The sequence below is a fragment of the Oryctolagus cuniculus genome, chromosome 21, assembly GCF_051225735.1.
Source record: "Oryctolagus cuniculus isolate XC-2025 breed Fujian yellow rabbit chromosome 21, ASM5122573v1, whole genome shotgun sequence".
Lineage (NCBI taxonomy): Eukaryota > Metazoa > Chordata > Mammalia > Lagomorpha > Leporidae > Oryctolagus > Oryctolagus cuniculus.
This window is the reverse complement of record NC_142887.1, coordinates 32,923,859-32,941,172: the sequence shown is the minus strand read 5'-3', so window position 1 is coordinate 32,941,172 and position 17,314 is coordinate 32,923,859. Positions and strand designations below refer to the sequence as shown.

At 51.9% G+C, this 17,314-nt stretch overlaps 1 protein-coding gene across 1 annotated transcript in view; it reads left to right on the top strand.

Moving 5' to 3' along the window:
- The window catches only part of SNAP29 (synaptosome associated protein 29), a 35,411-nt gene that overhangs the window by 4,182 nt on the left and 13,915 nt on the right, over positions 1–17,314 (top strand). Inside the window, exon 2 of the mRNA XM_002719719.6 lies at positions 9,576–9,772. Coding sequence (XP_002719765.2) covers positions 9,576–9,772 — 197 coding nt within the window. The remainder of the gene's footprint in view (positions 1–9,575; positions 9,773–17,314) is intronic.

Here is a 17,314-nt window from a genome sequence, read left to right as displayed (position 1 = left end):
ACATCAGGGCCTGAATGACCGGTGCAGTAACATCAGTGTTGGGCCTGAGGTTTGGTAGACTCAAACGTGGAGCACTCAGCCCTCCCGGCTCATGCTTCTTCCACACCATCTTCTGCAGGGATAGAGGTGGGGGTGGAGGGCACTCTCCTTCTTTGTGTCTTGCTAGCACTTGACAGTCAGTGGAGCCATACCTGACATTCAGGTGAGAGAGGTGGGACCAAGAACAAGAAATCCTCACCCAGGAGGAGGGGCCGTCCAGGTGGTCTATGCAGGATGTCCCCATAACTTGGGGCAGATATGTCACCTGGGAGCGGTACCCTCATCCTTTGGGAGGCAGGTGTTGGGAGCAGCCACTCCAGAGGAGGGACTGTACTGATCAGAGCTCCCGCCCACTGCAGGCAGCCCGTGATGATTCTGAGCAGAGCCTGGTATGGGGGAACGATGAGTAGATTCCTAAGTGTCATCTATGGAAGAGCAACAGTCTGTTACCCGTGGGTTACTCAGCTTTCTGCCCCTGCACATCTCAGCACAATGTCCTGTTTGTGTTAGGGGTTTGTCAGCCAGGCATGGTTGACTTGAGTCTGTAACCTCTCCAGAGGTCAAGTTGATGGTGTATGGAGCCCAGGGCCCCGTCATGCATCACAGTGTTAGCATACACTCTCCAGCCTGACCCTAAGAGCTCAAGGAAACAGATACTCTTATCAGACAGGACTTTGCAAGGGCAAGGAACCAGGCAAGGGCCAGCCTTTTGTTTAGATTGTAGAGGGTGTGGATGACCCAGACCTGAGTCAGTCCTTGGCTTAGCTCCAAGTCAGCTTGTACCCACCTTTGCCCTCAGTGAGTTTTTTTTTTAAAGATCTATTTGTTTATTTGAAAGAGTTGCGCAGAGAGGCCGGTGCTGTGGCGCAGCAGGTTAACGCCCTGGCCTGAAGCGCCGGCATCCCATATGGGCGCCGGTTCTAGACCCGGCTGCTCCACTTCCGATCTAGCTCTCTGCTATGGCCTGGGAAAGCAGTGGAAGATGGCCCAAATCCTTGGCCCCTGCACCTGCATCGGAGACCTGGAAGAAGCTCCTGATTCCTGGCTTCGGATCAGCGCAGCTCCAGCCATTGCGGACAATTGGGGAGTGAACCAGGGGATAGAAGACCTCTCTCTCTCTCTCTCCCCCTCCCCCTCCCCCTCTCTCTCTCCCTCTCCTCTTTGTGTATGTAACTCTGACTTTCAAATAATAAAATAAATCTTTAAAAAAAAAAAAAAAGTTGCGCAGAGAGGAGAGGCGGAGGGAAGGAGGGAGGGAGGGAGAGGTCTTCCATCGGCTGGTTCACTCCCCAGTTGGTTTCAGCAGCCAGAGCTGGGCCAGTGTGAAGCCAGGAGTCAGGAGCTTCTTCTGGGTCTCCCATGCAGGTGCAGAGGCCCAAGGATTTGAGCCATTTTCCACTGCTTTCCCAGCCCATAGCAGAGAGCTGGATGGGAAGTGGAGCAGCTGGGACACGAACCAGTGTCCATATGGGATGCTGGCACTGTAGGCAGGGGCTTTACCCGCTACACCACAGCGCTGGCTCCTCGATGATTTTTTATGCAGCCAAAGACCCAATTAGTGTTTCTGTGTCCACCCCATGCCCTGGCTACTGCAGGTCTGAGTGTGTTCAGTGCGTGCTCCCATGGGAAGGGGCAGGTGAGATGGAGGACGGAGGGAAATTTCAGATTTCCAGCTGCAGCACACTGACTCTAGACTGACCTATGTTTATTGATCATATGCGTTTGTTTTTCAAAATATTTACTGATTTATTTGAAAGGCAGAGTTAGAGAGAAAGAAGGGAGAGACAGAGAGAGCTTCCATCCACTGATTCACTCCTCAAATGGCCACAGTAGGCTGGGCTGAGCCAGGCCTAAGCCAGGAGTCAGGAGCTTCTTCCCAGTCTCCCATGTGAGTGGCAGGAGCCCAAGTGCCTGGGCCATCTTCAGCAGCTTTTCCCAGGCACATTAGCAGGGAGCTGGATTGGGAGTGGAGCAGCCAGCACTGCTAATTGTAATTAATAGCTCAGTACCAGAAACTTAGTCCTGAGCCTCTCCCTTGGGAAGCTGGAGAACTCTCGGTCCAGCTAGAGGATGAGGCCCGTGGCTTGGCGGTGAATAGTGGTTGGGATCTGGTTATTACTGCTGCCCTTGGGTGGCCTTAGCATCGCCCCTCTGCACGCTCCTCTTCATCCTGCCCAGTGTTGGGCCCACTCCCCTCCTGTGCTCACACAGTTCCACTTCCCCTCTCAGGTCCCCCAGCTGCTGCAGGCCCCTGCCCCTGCACAGGCTGCTTCCTCTGCTCTGTGCTCCGGCCCAACTGCCACCTTTTGACTCCCAAGCTTCTCTCAGCTTTCAGCCTCTCCTCCAACCTCATCAGGAAGCTGCCCCAACCTCCCCTCCACCCCACATTGAACCAGGCGAGGGATCCCTGAAGAGAAGCAGCCATGCCTGTGTGTGCCAGCTCACACAGGGTGTGTGTGTGTGTGTGTGTGTGTGTGTGATGCCTTGCCTTCGTGCCTCCCCCATGGGACCATAAACTTAGTGAAGCAAGGTCCCATCTGCCTTCTTTGGGTTTCCACCACTGCAGTGTTGTCAACAAAGAGAAAAATCAGACTGAACCCTGCTCATCTTGCCCACCCCCAACCGTAAGCTTGATTGGGGGCGGGGGGGGGGGGGGGTGCTTAGTTTCCTACTGAACTGCTGGCTCGTGGACCAGTGCCTGAGCAGAGAGTGAGTGGGTGCTCATTCATGTGCCTGGACAGAGATCTTGGGGTACCTCTGTCCCCATGCGAGGGCTCTACCACAAGGGTCCCCTGATCCCTTCGGGTCCTCCCAGTGCCGTTGGGCAGGATGTGTCTGCAAGGTATCTGCTCGCTTTGGGCAGTGAGTGTGCCTCCACAGGCTCTGGTTCTGTCCTCTGCTTCCCCTTGCTCTGTCAGGGACCCAAAGAGGAACTGAGAAACTCCCTCAGAGTGGGGGGGGGGGCATCCTTGGCATTGTCCCACCAGCCAACCAGATCCTTTCTCTGACCGTATTTTCCCAGGGCAGGGGAAGAGAGTCCACCTGTGTTGGCGTGGTACTCACCTGAGCAAAATAAGCACTCTGAGCAGCACTGTTTACGTTAAGGGCACTTTCTGGAACGTGCTTTCCTCGCTGCCACCCTGGTCTCCTTGGTGATCTCCTTGTCACAGAGGCAAATGGAGGCAGTGCGATGTGGCTCCACTGCCATGGGATGGGAGCACGCCTGGGACCGGGAGTGTTTGACCCTTGTCTTTGCACTGGCTGGGTGTCCTCAGACCACAGATGGCCTTTTCCTGGTATTCCTAGCATTTGCCCAGCCAAGCCCTTCCTCCTCATGTACTGGAACTCGGTCACGAGAACGCTGACTCGGGTCATTTCCTCTGCCTCCCAGGGAGGGTTTTAGCAGAAGCAGCTCCCCTTCCTTTGCTGGCTCGTGACCTCTGGTAAACACCAGCTTTCAGCACAGAGAAACTGTCCGAGATCAGAGCAGCAGCCACGTGCAGGACAAGCCACCTACTGTGCACTCCCGAGTGAGGAGGGTAGGAAAGCTGCTAGGAAGAGCTCACCATCAGGGTTACAAAAGACCCCTTCCAGGTGTGACAGCAGCGTCTTGGCCCCCCAGCCCCAGTTGCTCTCGGCATCTCTGCAGCTTCAAATTCTTCTACCATCTGTAGACTGGGAAATAAGCCAGGACTGGACTATTTGGAATTACATCACCTCAGGGCTGGGGTTGTGGCATAGTAGGTTAAGCCTCTGCAGTGCCGGCATCCCATATGGATGCAAGTTCGAGTCCCAGCTGCTCCACTTCTGATCCAACTCTCTGCTGATAGCCTGGGAAAGCAGCAGAAGATGGCCCAAGTGCTTGAGCCCCTGCACCAGCATGTGAGACCCAGAATAAGTTTATTTTGATGCAAAAGAATTTTTTTTTGAGAATTAAGTTGTTTATTAATTACATGTGGTAATAGATGATGCAGAGTTTCATTCCCCTCTGCAATTTTATCTGGTACCGTTATCCAATTTAGATATATGGCATAGGATGCGCCCACAATAACTTTATTTATTTTTTTTTAACAGTCAGAGATAGACAGTGAGAGAGAGAGAGAGACAGAGAGAAAGGTCTTCCTTCCATTGGTTCACCCCCCAAATGGCCGCCATGGCCGGCACGCTACGCCGATCCAAAGCCAGGAGCCAGGAGCTTCCTCCTGGTCTCCCATGCAGGTGCAGGGCCCAAACACTTAAGCCATCCTCCACTGCCTTCCCAGGCCACCACAGAGAGCTGGACTGGAAGAGGAGCAACCAGGACCACAATAACTTTATAACCAGATAATCCTGTGACTTTGCTTGGGTGACTCTTCAGTGGTGAACATCAGAAGTCAGAAGGTAACTCAGTATCTGAGGACAATGGCTTCTCCACCCAAGCAGTTTGTAAATAAATTTCAAATGGAACCTGGCATAACCCTGAAGAATTGTAACTTTACAGTTCTAAGAAGTTTACCAAGATGGCTTCAGAGTAGACTAACATTATGCAGCATAGTTTTATTTATTTAAAAGGCAGAGTTACAGAGAGAGATCTTTCATCTGCAGATTCACTCCCCAGATGGCCTCAACAGCCAAGGGTGGTCCAGGCTGAAGCCAGGAACCTGGAATTCCATCCGGGTCTCCCACATGTGTGGCAGGGGCCCAAGTACTTGTGCCATCTTCTTCTGCTTCCCTAGGTGCATTAGTAGGGAGCTGGATCAGAAGTGGAGTAGCTGGGACTCAAACCAGAGTCCATATGGTTTGCTAGTGTTGCAGGTGATGCCGTAACTCGCTGCACCACAATGCCAGCCCTGCAAAGCAAAATTTTTTTTTAAGGATTTATTTATTTATTTGAAAGGCAGAGTTACAGAGAAGCAGAGGTAGAGAGAGGCCTTCCATCTGCTGGTTCAGTTCCCAGATGGCTACAGCAATTGGAGCTGAGCCAATCAGGAGCCAGGAGCTTCCTCCAGGTCTCCTATTCTGGTGCAGGGGCCCAAGGATTTGGGCCATCTTCTACTGCTTTCCCAGGCAAAGAGCTGGATCAGAAGTGGAGCAGCCAGATCTCAAACTGCCGCCCATACAGGATGCCAGCACTACAGGCGGCAGCTTTACCTGCTATGCCACAGCGCCGGCCCCCAAAGCATATTTTTTAAAGAGACACATTTATTCAGGGTTATGATCAGACTATTACATTTAGCTGATCAACAGCCTGATTTTTTTTTTTTTTTTACAAAGAACACTACATTAAAACCCTTTGTTGGAATGTGTTACACTTTCCACAGAACAGAAACTAGAATAACTTGGTATACGATTAATCACAAACACAGTCCTTGAGGGGTGTTTTGCCCATATCTGTGAACATTGTCTAAAACATGTTTTCCTTTGTTGCAGCGAGGCCCTGCCACAACTGTGCCTGTCTGAGGTCCCAGATCTGTTGTAGCCGGTAGCTTCCCTGTCACTTCTCTGGCTCTCCTCCCCTGCTAGGATTTGCTTCTTGTCAGTTATGAAAACCTTCTGCCTCTGCCGTAGGTACTGCTGCTGCTAGACCCACCATCGCACCTTGATTTTGTGGTTTGGCAAATACTGGCCACCGCCACCACCAGGGCCAGAGTTTCTGGCTCCAAATTTTCTTTCTCTCGTGAGTCCAAGATTTGAAAAGTGGTTGTTGGGGCCGGTGCCATGACTCACTTGGTTAATCCTCTGCCTGTAGCACCGGCATCCCATATGGACGCCAGGTTCTAGTCCCGGTTCCTCCTCTTCCAGTCCAGCTCTCTGCTGTGGTCTGGGAAGGCAGTGGAGGGTGGCTCAAGTGCTTGGGCCCCTGCACCCACATGGGAGACCAGGAGGAAGCACCTGGCTCCTGGCTTCAGAGCGGCGCAGTGCCAGACGTAGCGGCCATTTGTGGGGTGAACCAATGGAAGGAAGACCTTTCTCTCTGTCTCTCTCTCTATGACTCTACCTGTCAAATTAAAAAGAGAGAGAGAGAGAGAGAGAGAAAGAGAGAGAGAAAGAGAGAAAGAGAGAAAGAGAGAAAGAGAGAAAGAAAGAAAGAAAGAAAGAAAGAAAGAAAGAAAGAAAGAAAAGTGGTTGTTGTAATTGCCAAAATAATTGTAGCTTCCACCACCTCTAAAATTGTTTCTACTACCACTGCCAGAGCTACCTCTGCTGCTGTTAGCTGTCATAGCTGCCACTCCCACGTAGCACTGGCCTGGCTTCCACAACCCAATCCTCCGTTAGCACTGTCGTTACCAAATCCATGGTAGCATCCCCACTGTGACGCTACCTAGCACCACCTTGGCTGCCACCAGAGCCACCGCATGAGCACCGAAGCTTCCAGAACCACTTTGATCTCGGAGTGGATGAACCACTAACCATCTCCCGCCCCAGCAAGGCAGCCCTGCCTTCACAGCTGTGACCATTCAGTGTGGTATTTCTGAGTACCTCTTAGCCACAGACTCCTGGCCATCCAGGGTCAAAAAGCAAAACCCCTCTTCTTGCCACTGCTTCGTGATCCCAGGCACTTCGTTTTCCCCAGAAAATTATGTTCTGGGGTGAGGTCCTTCAGTGTCTCCTGTAATGCCACCTACAGTGTAATGGCACCCGTTAGGTGGGCCCTGGGTCTTTGAGAATCTTCTCAGACCAGCCCTCTTTTGTTCTGCCGCCTTCCATTCACCTTGCATGGCCTTGCGTTCGAGGCCACATCCATCCACCTCCTCCGTGCTGGCACAGGTGACAAACCCAAAGGCCGCGGAGCTGTTGGTGTTTGGATGTCTCTTTACCGCAGCCTGGGAGTGCCCCGTAGCTCACAGTGGCGCCTCTCCCTGTCCTTGATGGCCTCAGAGCTGCGCCCTCTGATGCAGAACTTCCAACTGGTATGTGACAGTGTGACAGACTTCCACGGTGCTTTCTTGGCGGCACACACAGGCAGAAAGTAGTGAGCCAGCCAAGGTATCTGCTAATTTCTGAAATCCATCCATACATGGAGTCTTGAAAAAGTTCATGGGAAGTGCATCTTATGGGGAAAAAGAAAACTGCATGGATTTCAAAATTTTTTTGTACCACAATAAACTTATCTTTTTTTAAAAGAAGGTATTTATTTTATATACTTGAAAGGCAGAGATTTTCCACCTACTGGTTCACTCCCCAAATGGCCGTGGCTGGGCCAGGCTGAATCCAGGAGCCCAGAAGTCCATCCAGGTCTCCCACATGGGTGATAAGGATCCAGGAAGCACTTGGGCCATCTTTCACTGCTTTCCCAGGTGGATTAGCAAGGAGCTCCATTGGAAGCAGAACAGCTGGGGCTTAAACTGTTGCTCATGTGGGATGCTGACATCTCAGGCAGCAGCGTAACACATTACACCGCCTTGCCAGCCCCTAAAGTTATCTTTTTTTGACAGGCAGAGTGGACAGTGAGAGAGACAGAGAGAAAGGTCTTCCTTTGCCGTTGGTTCACCCTCCAATGGCCGCCACGGCCAGCGCGCTGCAGCCGGCGCACCACGCTGATCCCATGGCAGGAGCCAGGTGCTTCTCCTGGTCTCCCATGGGGTGCAGGGCCCAAGTACTTGGGCCATCCTCCACTGCACTCCCTGGCCACAGCAGAGAGCTGGCCTGGAAGAGGGGCAACCAGGACAGAATCCGGCGCCCTGACTGGGACTAGAACCCGGTGTGCCGGCGCCGCTAGGCGGAGGATTAGCCTATTGAGCCGCGGCGCCAGCCTAAAGTTATCTTTTAACTCCATGAACTTTATGAAGTACACATATTTTTATGTTTTCCTCACCAAACATCAAGAACTCAGGTTACAGGTTGGCACTGCGGTGTAGCAGGTAAAGCCACTGCCTCCAGTGCCGGCATCCCAAATGGGTACTGATTCAACTCATAGCTGCTCCACTTCCCATCCAGCTCTCTGCTCTGGCCTGGGTATAGCAGTAGAAGATGGCCTAAGTCCTCGGGCCCCTATACCCACGTGGGAGTCCCAGAAGAGCTCCTGGCTTCAGATTGGCCCAGCTCCCGCCGTTGCAGCCATTTGGAAAATGAACCAAAAGATGGGAGATTAATTCATTCTCTCTCTCTCTGTAGTTGCCTTTCAAATAAATAAATAAATCTTTAAAAAAAAAAAAAAAAGGCTCAGGTTGCATGTCGAGTCCCTGAAGACCATAAAGGCCTTTCACTGACCTTTTATATCTAAAATGGGCTCCAACAAGCACACTGAGAGTTTCATTTTTTGTTTCTATAAATTTATTTTCATCAAAGCAACATTTTTTAAATATTTATTTATTTGAAAGAGTTACACAGAGAAGGAGAGGTGGGGTAGGGGGGTCTTCCATCAACTAGTTCACTCCCCAGATGGCCGCAGTGGCTGGAGCTGCGCCGATCAGGAGCCAGGAGCTTCTTCTGGGTCTCCCACGTGGGTGCAGGGGCCCAAGCACTTGAACCATCTACTGCTTTCCCGGCCATAGCAGAGAGGTGGATCGGAAGTGGAGCAGCCAGGACTCAAACCGGCACCCATATGGGATGCTGGCGCTTCAGGCCAGAGCGCCAAACCCCTGTGCCACAGCGCCAGCCCCCGAGAGTTTTTTTTTTTTTTTTTTTAACAGGCAGAGTAGACAGAGAGAGAGACAGAGAGAAAGGTCTTCCTTTGCCGTCGGTTCACCCTCCAATGGCCACCGTGGTCAGCACGCTGTGGCCGGCACACGCGCTGATCCGAAGCCAGGAGCCAGGTGCTTTTCCTGGTCTCCCATGCAGGTGCAGGGCCCAAGCACTTGGGCCATCCTCCACTGCACTCCCTGGCCACAGCAGAGAGCTGGCCTGGAAGAGGGGCAACCGGGACAGAATCCGGCACCCTGACTGGGACTAGAACCTGGTGTCCCGGCGCCACTAGGCAGAGGATTAGCCTATTGAGCCGCGGCACTGGCTTGAGAGTTTCATTTTTAATCCTTCAGATTTCCAAGATGGTATATTCAAAACTTGTTCATGACTTTGTTTTTAGGTACCAAGAGAGAACCTCTTTAAAGAGTATTTGTGTAGTGCACGTCACTGCTAAGCCACAGGGAGAATACGGACAGCAAATGGAGAGGAAGGGGCCAGCACTGTTGCATAGTAGGCTAAGCCTCCACCTGTGGCGCTGGCATCCTGTGTGGGTGCTGGTTCATGTCCTGGCTACTCTGCTTTCAGTCCAACTCTCTGCTTATAACCTGGGAAAGCAATGGGAGATGGCCCAAGTGCTTGGGCCCCTACAACCCAGTGGGAGACCCAGAAGAAGCTCCTGGCCTCAGATCAGCTCAGCTCCAGCCGTTGCAGCCATTTGGAGAGTGACCCAGCCAGATGGAAGTGCTCACTCTCTCTCTAACTATGCCTTTCAAATTAATAATATAAATCTTTTAAGCAAAAAATGATGACGTGCCCTTCACAGGTGACAGCGTCTGCCCCGACATGTGCTTCGCATTTATGGAGTACCCACATGTGGTTCTCATGGGCCAGGGAGAACTACCAGAAGGATAACTGCCACGTGTCTTTCCTAGGAGCTCGTCCGTCAGCGAGGAGTCTTAGAACGCACGGAGAAGATGGTGGACAAGATGGACCAAGATTTGAAGACCAGCCAGAAGCACATCAACAGCATTAAGAGCATGTTCGGGGGCCTTGTCAATTACTTCAAATCCAAACCCGCAGAGGCGGCCCCTGAACAGAATGGCACCGGCACCCCCCAGCCCAACAGCAGGTGAGTGTAGCAGAAGTGGGCTTTGGCGTGAACGGAAGACTTCCAGGCCTTGGCCGAGCCATGAGGGGATTCAGGAAGCCTGTAAGTTATACTTCAGGAGGGTTTTGTGTTAACCCATCTTCCCACGCCTGATTATATGTATTTGATTGGCACCTAGTCTGCAGATTGTGCATAAGTTGGGTTTCCAGTAAATTCCTGCTATACTGATTGTCACCCCAGTACTGAGAGTGTTCACCTCAGAAAGTTAGATCAGGCTGTAAGGGACTCCCTACACAATATCTGTACTTTATTTTTTTAAAAGATTTATTTTATTTATTTAACAGACAGAATTACAGAGAGAGGTAGAGACAGATAGAGAGGTCTTCCATTCGCTGGTTCACTCCCCAGATGGCCACAATGGTCAGAGGTGTGCCAATCCAAAGCCAGGAGCCAGGAGCTTCTTCTGGGTCTCCCACGTGGATTCAGGGACCCAAGCACTTGGGCCATCTTGTACTGCTATCCCAGGCTGTAGCAGAGAGCTGGATCAGAAAAGGAGCAGCCAAGACTAGAACTGGCGCACATGTGGGATGCCGGTGCTTCAGGCCAGGGCTTTAACCCGCTATACTGCAGAGCTGGCCCCAGCAGTATCTGTACTTTAAAAAGTCATTTTTCCCACCCAGGTGTTCTACATATAATTCAATTTGCCCATTGCTTTTCACTTTTTTATTTATTTTCATTTACTTAAAAGATACAGGGGCAGACACTGTGGCACAGCAGGATAAAGCCCCAGACTGCAGCACTGGCATCCCATATGGGCACTGGTTCAAATCCTGACTGCTCCACTTCCAATCCAACTCCCTGCTAATGTGCCTGGGAAAGCAGTAGAAGACGGCCCAAGTCCTTGGGCCCCTGTAGCCACGTGGGAGACCCGAAAGAAGCTCCTGGCTTCGGATTTGCTCAGCTCCAGGCATTGAAGCCATTTGGGAAGTGAACCAGCAGATGAAAATTTCTCTCTGTCTCTCCATAACTCTCTTTCAAATGAATAAAAACAAATATTTTAAAAAATAATACAAAAGGCATAGAGGGATTTTTCCATCCACTGGGTTACTCCCCAAATGCCCACAACAGCCAGGGCTAGACCATGCTGGAGCCATGAGTCAGGAATTCCATACAAATCACCCACAGAGGTGGCAGAGCAATAAGGCCTTGAGCCGTTGTCTGCTGCCACCTGGGAGCCTCAGCAGGAAGCTGGACCTGAAGCAGAGGAGCTGGTCCTCAAACCAGCACTCTGCTGTATCGGGCTGTAGTCTTCCCTGAAGCTGAGTGGGTCTGGGAAGAAAGGAATGTTGGTAAAGAGCCAGTAATGGTAGCAGAGAGAAGAGGTGGGGGAGGCTCCGGGCGTCTGGATCGGACACTGCAGGGAGGAAAGCAGGCCTCTGCAATGCCCTGGGGCTACTCCCGTAGATGCACCAGGGTTGATTTGTCTGGCTTAGGCCCAACCACCACTTCGCGCAGATTTTCCAGCTTGACCCTGATTTTAATTAATTACTTCTGAGATTTATTAATTCATTTATTTGAAAGGCAGAGTTACAAAGAGAGAAAGAGGGAGAGACAGAAGCAGAGATTTTGCATCTGCTGGTTCCCTCCCGAGATGACCATAACAGCCAGGCCTGGGGCAGATTCAAGTCACGAGCCAGGAACTTCATCTGAGTCTCCCACGTGAGTGCAGGGGCCCAATTACCTAGGCCATCTTTGCTGTTTTCCCAGGTGCTTTAGTAGGGAGCTGGATCAGAAGTGGAGGAGCCGGGACTCAAACCAGCACTCATAAGCGATGTCAGCATCACAGGTGACAGCCCTACCTGCTATGCTGCAATGCCGGCCCCGACCCTAACTTTAAATCCCTGTCACTCTTTCTCATAACAGAATTGGGTTTTCCTTTGGCTGCTTTTTTTTTTTTTTTTTTTTTTTTTTGACAGGCAGAGTAGACAGTGAGAGAGAGAGACAGAGAGAAAGGTCTTCCTTTTTTGCCGTTGGTTCACCCTCCAATGGCCGCCACGGCTGGCGTGCTGCAGCCGGCGCACCGCACTGATCCGATGGCAGGAGCCAGGTACTTATCCTGGTCTCCCATGGGGTGCAGGGCCCAAGTACTTGGGCCATCCTCCACTGCACTCCCTGGCCACAGCAGAGAGCTGGCCTGGAAGAGGGGCAACCGGGACAGAATCCGGCGCCCCGACCGGGACTAGAACCCAGTGTGCCGGCGCCGCTAGGCGGAGGATTAGCCTAGTGAGCCGCGGCGCCGGCCTTCTTTGGCTGCTTTTAATTATAGATGAGTATCCCTCATCAGAAATGCTTGGGACAGAAGTGTTACAGATTTTAGTTTTTTTTGGATTTTGGAATATTTGCATAGACTTTACCAATTGAGCATTCCTAATTCCAAAATGCTCCAAGATCTAAAACTCAGCAGCGCTCAAGAAGTTTCAGATTGGGGGCAGGGCAGGAGTTGTGGCACCGCAGGTTAAGCCACACTTGGGACACCTACATCCGATGATGGAGCACCAGTTCAAGTCCTGGCTGCTCTGCTTCTGATCCAGCTCCCTGCTAATGCTCCTGGGAGGCAGCAGAGATGCAGCGAGTCAAGTACTGGAGTCTGTGCCACCCACCTGGGAGACCCACATAGAGCCTGGCTCCTGACTTCAGCCTGGCTCAGCCCTGATTGTTGGTCGTTTGAGGACTGACCCAACAGATAGAAAATCTCTTCCTCTCCCTCTGCCACTCTACCTTTGCAAATAAATAAATCAATCTTTTTCTAAAAAGGTTTAGGGTTTTGGAGCATTTAGGATTTTAGGTGTTCAGGCTAGGATGCTCAACCTGTGCCACAGGAAAGGTAGGATGTTCATTTAGTTTATTTTTTTTTTAAGATTGATTTATTTATTTGAAAGTCAGAGTTACACAGAGAGGAGAGGCAGAGAGAGAGAGATCTTCCATCCCCTGGTTCACTCCCCAAGATGGCTGCAATGGCTGGAACTGTGTGATACGGAGCCAGAAGCCAGGAGCTTCTTCTGGGTCTCCCCTGTGGGTGCAGGGGCCCAAAGACTTGGGCCGTCTTCTGCTGCTTTCCCAGGCCACAGCAGAGAGCTGGATCAGAAGTGGAGCAGCTGAGTCTCAAACTGGCGCCCATATGGGATGCGGGCACTGCAGATGGCAGCTTCACCCGCTACAGCGTCAGCCCCTCATTTAGTTTAGAATGAGACAGCCTCCCTGCACAAACCCAGGAACTGAGCAAGTCCTTGGAGGAGTAGAAAGCTGGCGAGTTGGTGATTGGACCCATCCTTGTCCCATGTGCCTCTTTACACAGGCTGCTTCCCAGGGATCTTGGAGGCCTCCACAGCCCCGAATTCTGCTACAAAAGCCTTTAAGGTTGTGAGGCTCCGACAAGGGCTGTTTTCTTTTGGGAAAACATCTCAAAACCTTGGGGCCCTCATACATTTGCAGTATTTCAGTGAGATGGGCTTCAAACGTACTCTGCCTCAGCTTCTGCCCACCAGCCAGCCCCAGTCAGCTATAGCATTCTTACTATCACCTAACAGATGCAAGAGAGCAAAGTTCTAAATGAAACAACTCCTGGTACTTAGCCATTACCCAAATGTGCATTGAATTACATCTGTTGTTGAATTTTTATCTTATATTTGAAAAGCAGAGATACAGAGATTCCAGCCACTGGTTCACTTCCCAAGTATAACAGCTGGGTCTGGGCCAAGCCAAAGCCCGGAGTCTGAAGTCAAAATGGATCTCCCACCTGGGTGGCAGGGACCCAAGTACTTGAGCCATCATCTGCCGCTCCCCAGGGTGTGCTTTAATAGGAAGCCGGAAAAAGAAGCGGAGCTGGGACTCCAATAATGGGATGTGGGCATCCCAAGCTTCGTCTCAGCTGTGCTACCAAGCACGTGACCCGAGAATCCATGCGCGTTGTAGAAGAGGCCACTGCAGTAGTGTTCCGTGTTTCTCTCCTCCTTGCATCCTGAGTGCCGCATCTGTGTCTGTGTGTGCTGGGAGTCACAGCTGCAGGAGGACAGCCTGCCGGGTGGAAGGTGTGGGGGAAGCAGACAGTCAACAAGGATACAGTAGGGGCCCTGAGGAAGGAGACGTGGTGGGGAGGACACGCTGGGGAGAGTGGCTGCAGGAGAGCCAGCAAAGAGGAGGACGCTGGATGCTTTAACAGTGTAGCAGACTGTGACACCAAAGTGTGTCCTGCAGGTTCCTGAGTCCTTCAGTTTGCAAAGGTCACTGCAATGTGTGCCCTCTTCCATAAGATGCATAAAATTGTGAGTAAAATTTTTGTGATCCTCAAAACCGTTAGTCCAGAAATACACGAGTATTTGCATTGAAAAGCTTTAAGGGGGCCGGCGCCGCGGCTCACTAGGCTAATCCTCCGCCTAGCGGCGCTGGCACACCGGGTTCTAGTCCCGGTCGGGGCGCCGGATTCTGTCCCGGTTGCCCCTCTTCCAGGCCAGCCCTCTGCTGTGGCCAGGGAGTGCAGTGGAGGATGGCCCAGGTGCTTGGGCCCTGCACCCCATGGGAGACCAGGAGAAGCACCTGGCTCCTGGCTCCTGCCATCGGATCAGCGAGGTGCGTCGGCCGCGGTGCACCGGCCGCAGCGCGCCGGCCACGGCGGCCATTGGAGGGTGAACCAACGGCAAAAGGAAGACCTTTCTCTCTGTCTCTCTCTCTCACTTCCACTCTGCCTGTCAAAAAAATAAAAATAAAAAAAATTTAAAAAAATAAAATAAAAGCTTTAAGGGGCAGGCATTTGGTCTAGTAGCTAAGACACCCACATTCCACATCCGAGTACCTGAGTTCAGTACCCACTTCTGCTCCGGCTCCTGACTCCAGGTTCCCACTGATGCAGCCCAGACCCTAGGAGGTAGCAGGTGACGCCTTAAGTTACTGGGTCCCTGCCAGTTGAGTTCTGGATCCTGGCTTCCATGCAGCTCAGCCCTAGCCATTATGGGCATTTGGGGAGTGACAGTGGATGGGACATTGTTCTGTCTCTCTAACATAATTTTTTTTTTTTTTTTGACAGGCAGAGTGGACAGTGAGAGAGAGAGAGACAGAGAGGAAGGTCTTCCCTTGCCGTTGGTTCACCCTTCAATGGCCGCCATGGCTGGCGCGCTGTGGCCGGCGCACCGCGCTGATCCGAAGCCAGGAGCCAGGTACTTATCCTGGTCTCCCATGGGGTGCAGGGCCCAAGTACTTGGGCCATCCTCCACTGCACTCCCTGGCCACAGCAGAGAGCTGGCCTGGAAGAGGGGCAACCGGGACAGAATCCGGCGCCCTGACCGGGACTAAAACCCGGTGTGCCGGCGCCGCAAGGTGGAGGATTAGCCTAGTGAACCGCGGCACCGGCGTAATTTTTTTTTTTTTTTTTTTTTTTTTTTTTTTGACAGGCAGAGTGGACAGTGAGAGAGAGAGACAGAGAGAAAGGTCTTCCTTTGCCGCTGGTTCACCCTCCAATGGCCGCCGCGGCCGGCGCACCGCGCTGATCCGATGGCAGGAGCCAGGTGCTTTTTCCTGGTCTCCCATGGGGTGCAGGGCCCAAGCACCTGGGCCATCCTCCACTGCACTCCCTGGCCACAGCAGAGAGCTGGCCTGGAAGAGGGGCAACCGGGACAGAATCCGGCGCCCCAACCGGGACTAGAACCCGGTGTGCCGGCGCCGCTAGGCAGAGGATTAGCCTAGTGAGCCGCGGCGCCGGCCTTTTTTTTCTTATTTTTTTAAAGAGCTCTTAAAATAAGCTTCTCTTAGCCACACTTCTGCTGAGTTCTGTGTCTCCTGGGCTCATCTCTAGTGTACTCACACTTCAGCCGTCTCTACAGCCTGTGTGTCTGTTAACCTTGTCTGTTCTTGCTGACACAGCTTCATGGGAGGCCTGTCTACATCTGCATGTAAACTTATGGGGGATCCATTGCTGTGGATATGACCACCCCTAATTTGAAATTTTCCCACTTAAGATGTGGTACGTGGTTTCTAGTCTGAAACCACCACCCCTCTCTTGGCTCTCTTCTCCATTTTCTTTTTTTTTTTTTTTTTTTTAAGTTTATTTATTTATTCGAAAGTCAGAGTTACACAGAGAGAGAGAGTGAGAGGTCTTCCTTCCGATGGTTCACTCCCCAGTTGGCCACAATCACTGGTGCTGGGCCAATCCAAAGCCAGGAGCTTCTTCCGGGTCTCCCACGTGGGTGCAGGGGCCCAAGGACTTGGGCCATCTTCTGCTATCCCAGGCCACAGCAGAGAGCTGGATTGGAAGAGGAGCAGCCGGGACTAGAACTGACGCCCATGTGGGATGCCAGCGCTTCAGGCCGGGGTGTTAACCTGCTGTCACAGCACCGGCCCCTCTTCCCCATTTTCTTACTTCAGTCACCATCCCTGGAACTTGGCTTTCTTTGGGGAAGCCATGTTTCACCAAAAACTAAGTTTTCATCTTTTTTTTTCCCTAAGATTTATTTTATTTATTTGAGAGGCAAGTTACAGACAGAGAGCAGTCTTCCATCTGCTGGTTCACTCCCCAAATGGCCACACCTGCCGGAGCTGTGCCAATCTGAAGCCAGGAGCCAGGATCTTCCTCTGGGTCTCCCACGTGGGTTAAAGGGCCCAAGCATTTGGGCCATCTTACAGTATTTCCCCAGGCACATTAGCAGTGAAGCTGGATCAGAAGTGGGGCAGCCAGGACTCGAACTGGCGCCCATATGGGATGCCAGTGCCGCAGGTGGACGCTTAACCTACTATGTCACAGCAGTGGCCCCAAGCTTTCATCTTTTGTGACTACTGCATGCATGACATCACACAGAAAAGCTAAAGACAGCTCCTAGAGACACAGACCGCTGGTGTCCAGGTGCCCAGCCCAGCAATGCATGGCTCACAGAGGCGCTCAAAGGAAGCCGACCACGGATTTTAGACATGTAGCTGCTTCTGAGTGATGACACCCTACAGGGTTAAACTCTGTGTTTCAGGACTACTGCATTCTGCCAGCAGCTGGAGCCTGTGCACCTGCAAAACTGTTAGCCTGCAGGAATGTGGACTGGCTCTTACGAGTGAATTGTTAAAGACGGGGATGGTTGTGGCACAGTGGGTTAAGCCACCACTTGGGACACTTGCATCCCTTGTCAGAATGCTGGTTTGAGTCGAAGCTAACTTCTGTTTCTGATCCAGCTCCCTGCTGACGTGCCTGGGAAGTAGCAGATGATGGCCCAAGTACTTCAATCCCTGTCATCTATGTGGGAGGCCTGGATAGAATTCCTGTTTCCAGGCATTAGCCTGGCCTAGGTTCAGCTGTTGTTGCAGGCATTTGGCGTGTGAACTGGCAGATGGAAGATCTCTCTGTCTCTGTCTATCACTCTCCCTTTCAGATAAGTAAATAAACATTTGAAAAAGACTTAAACCAGAGAGGTGCTGCTGTTGGGATTGCTTTAGAAAGCCAGCACGTGGGGCCAGCGCTGTGGTGTAGTAGGCTAAGCCTCTGCCTGCAGCACCAGCATCCCCTATGGGCGCTGGTTCTAGTCCTGACTG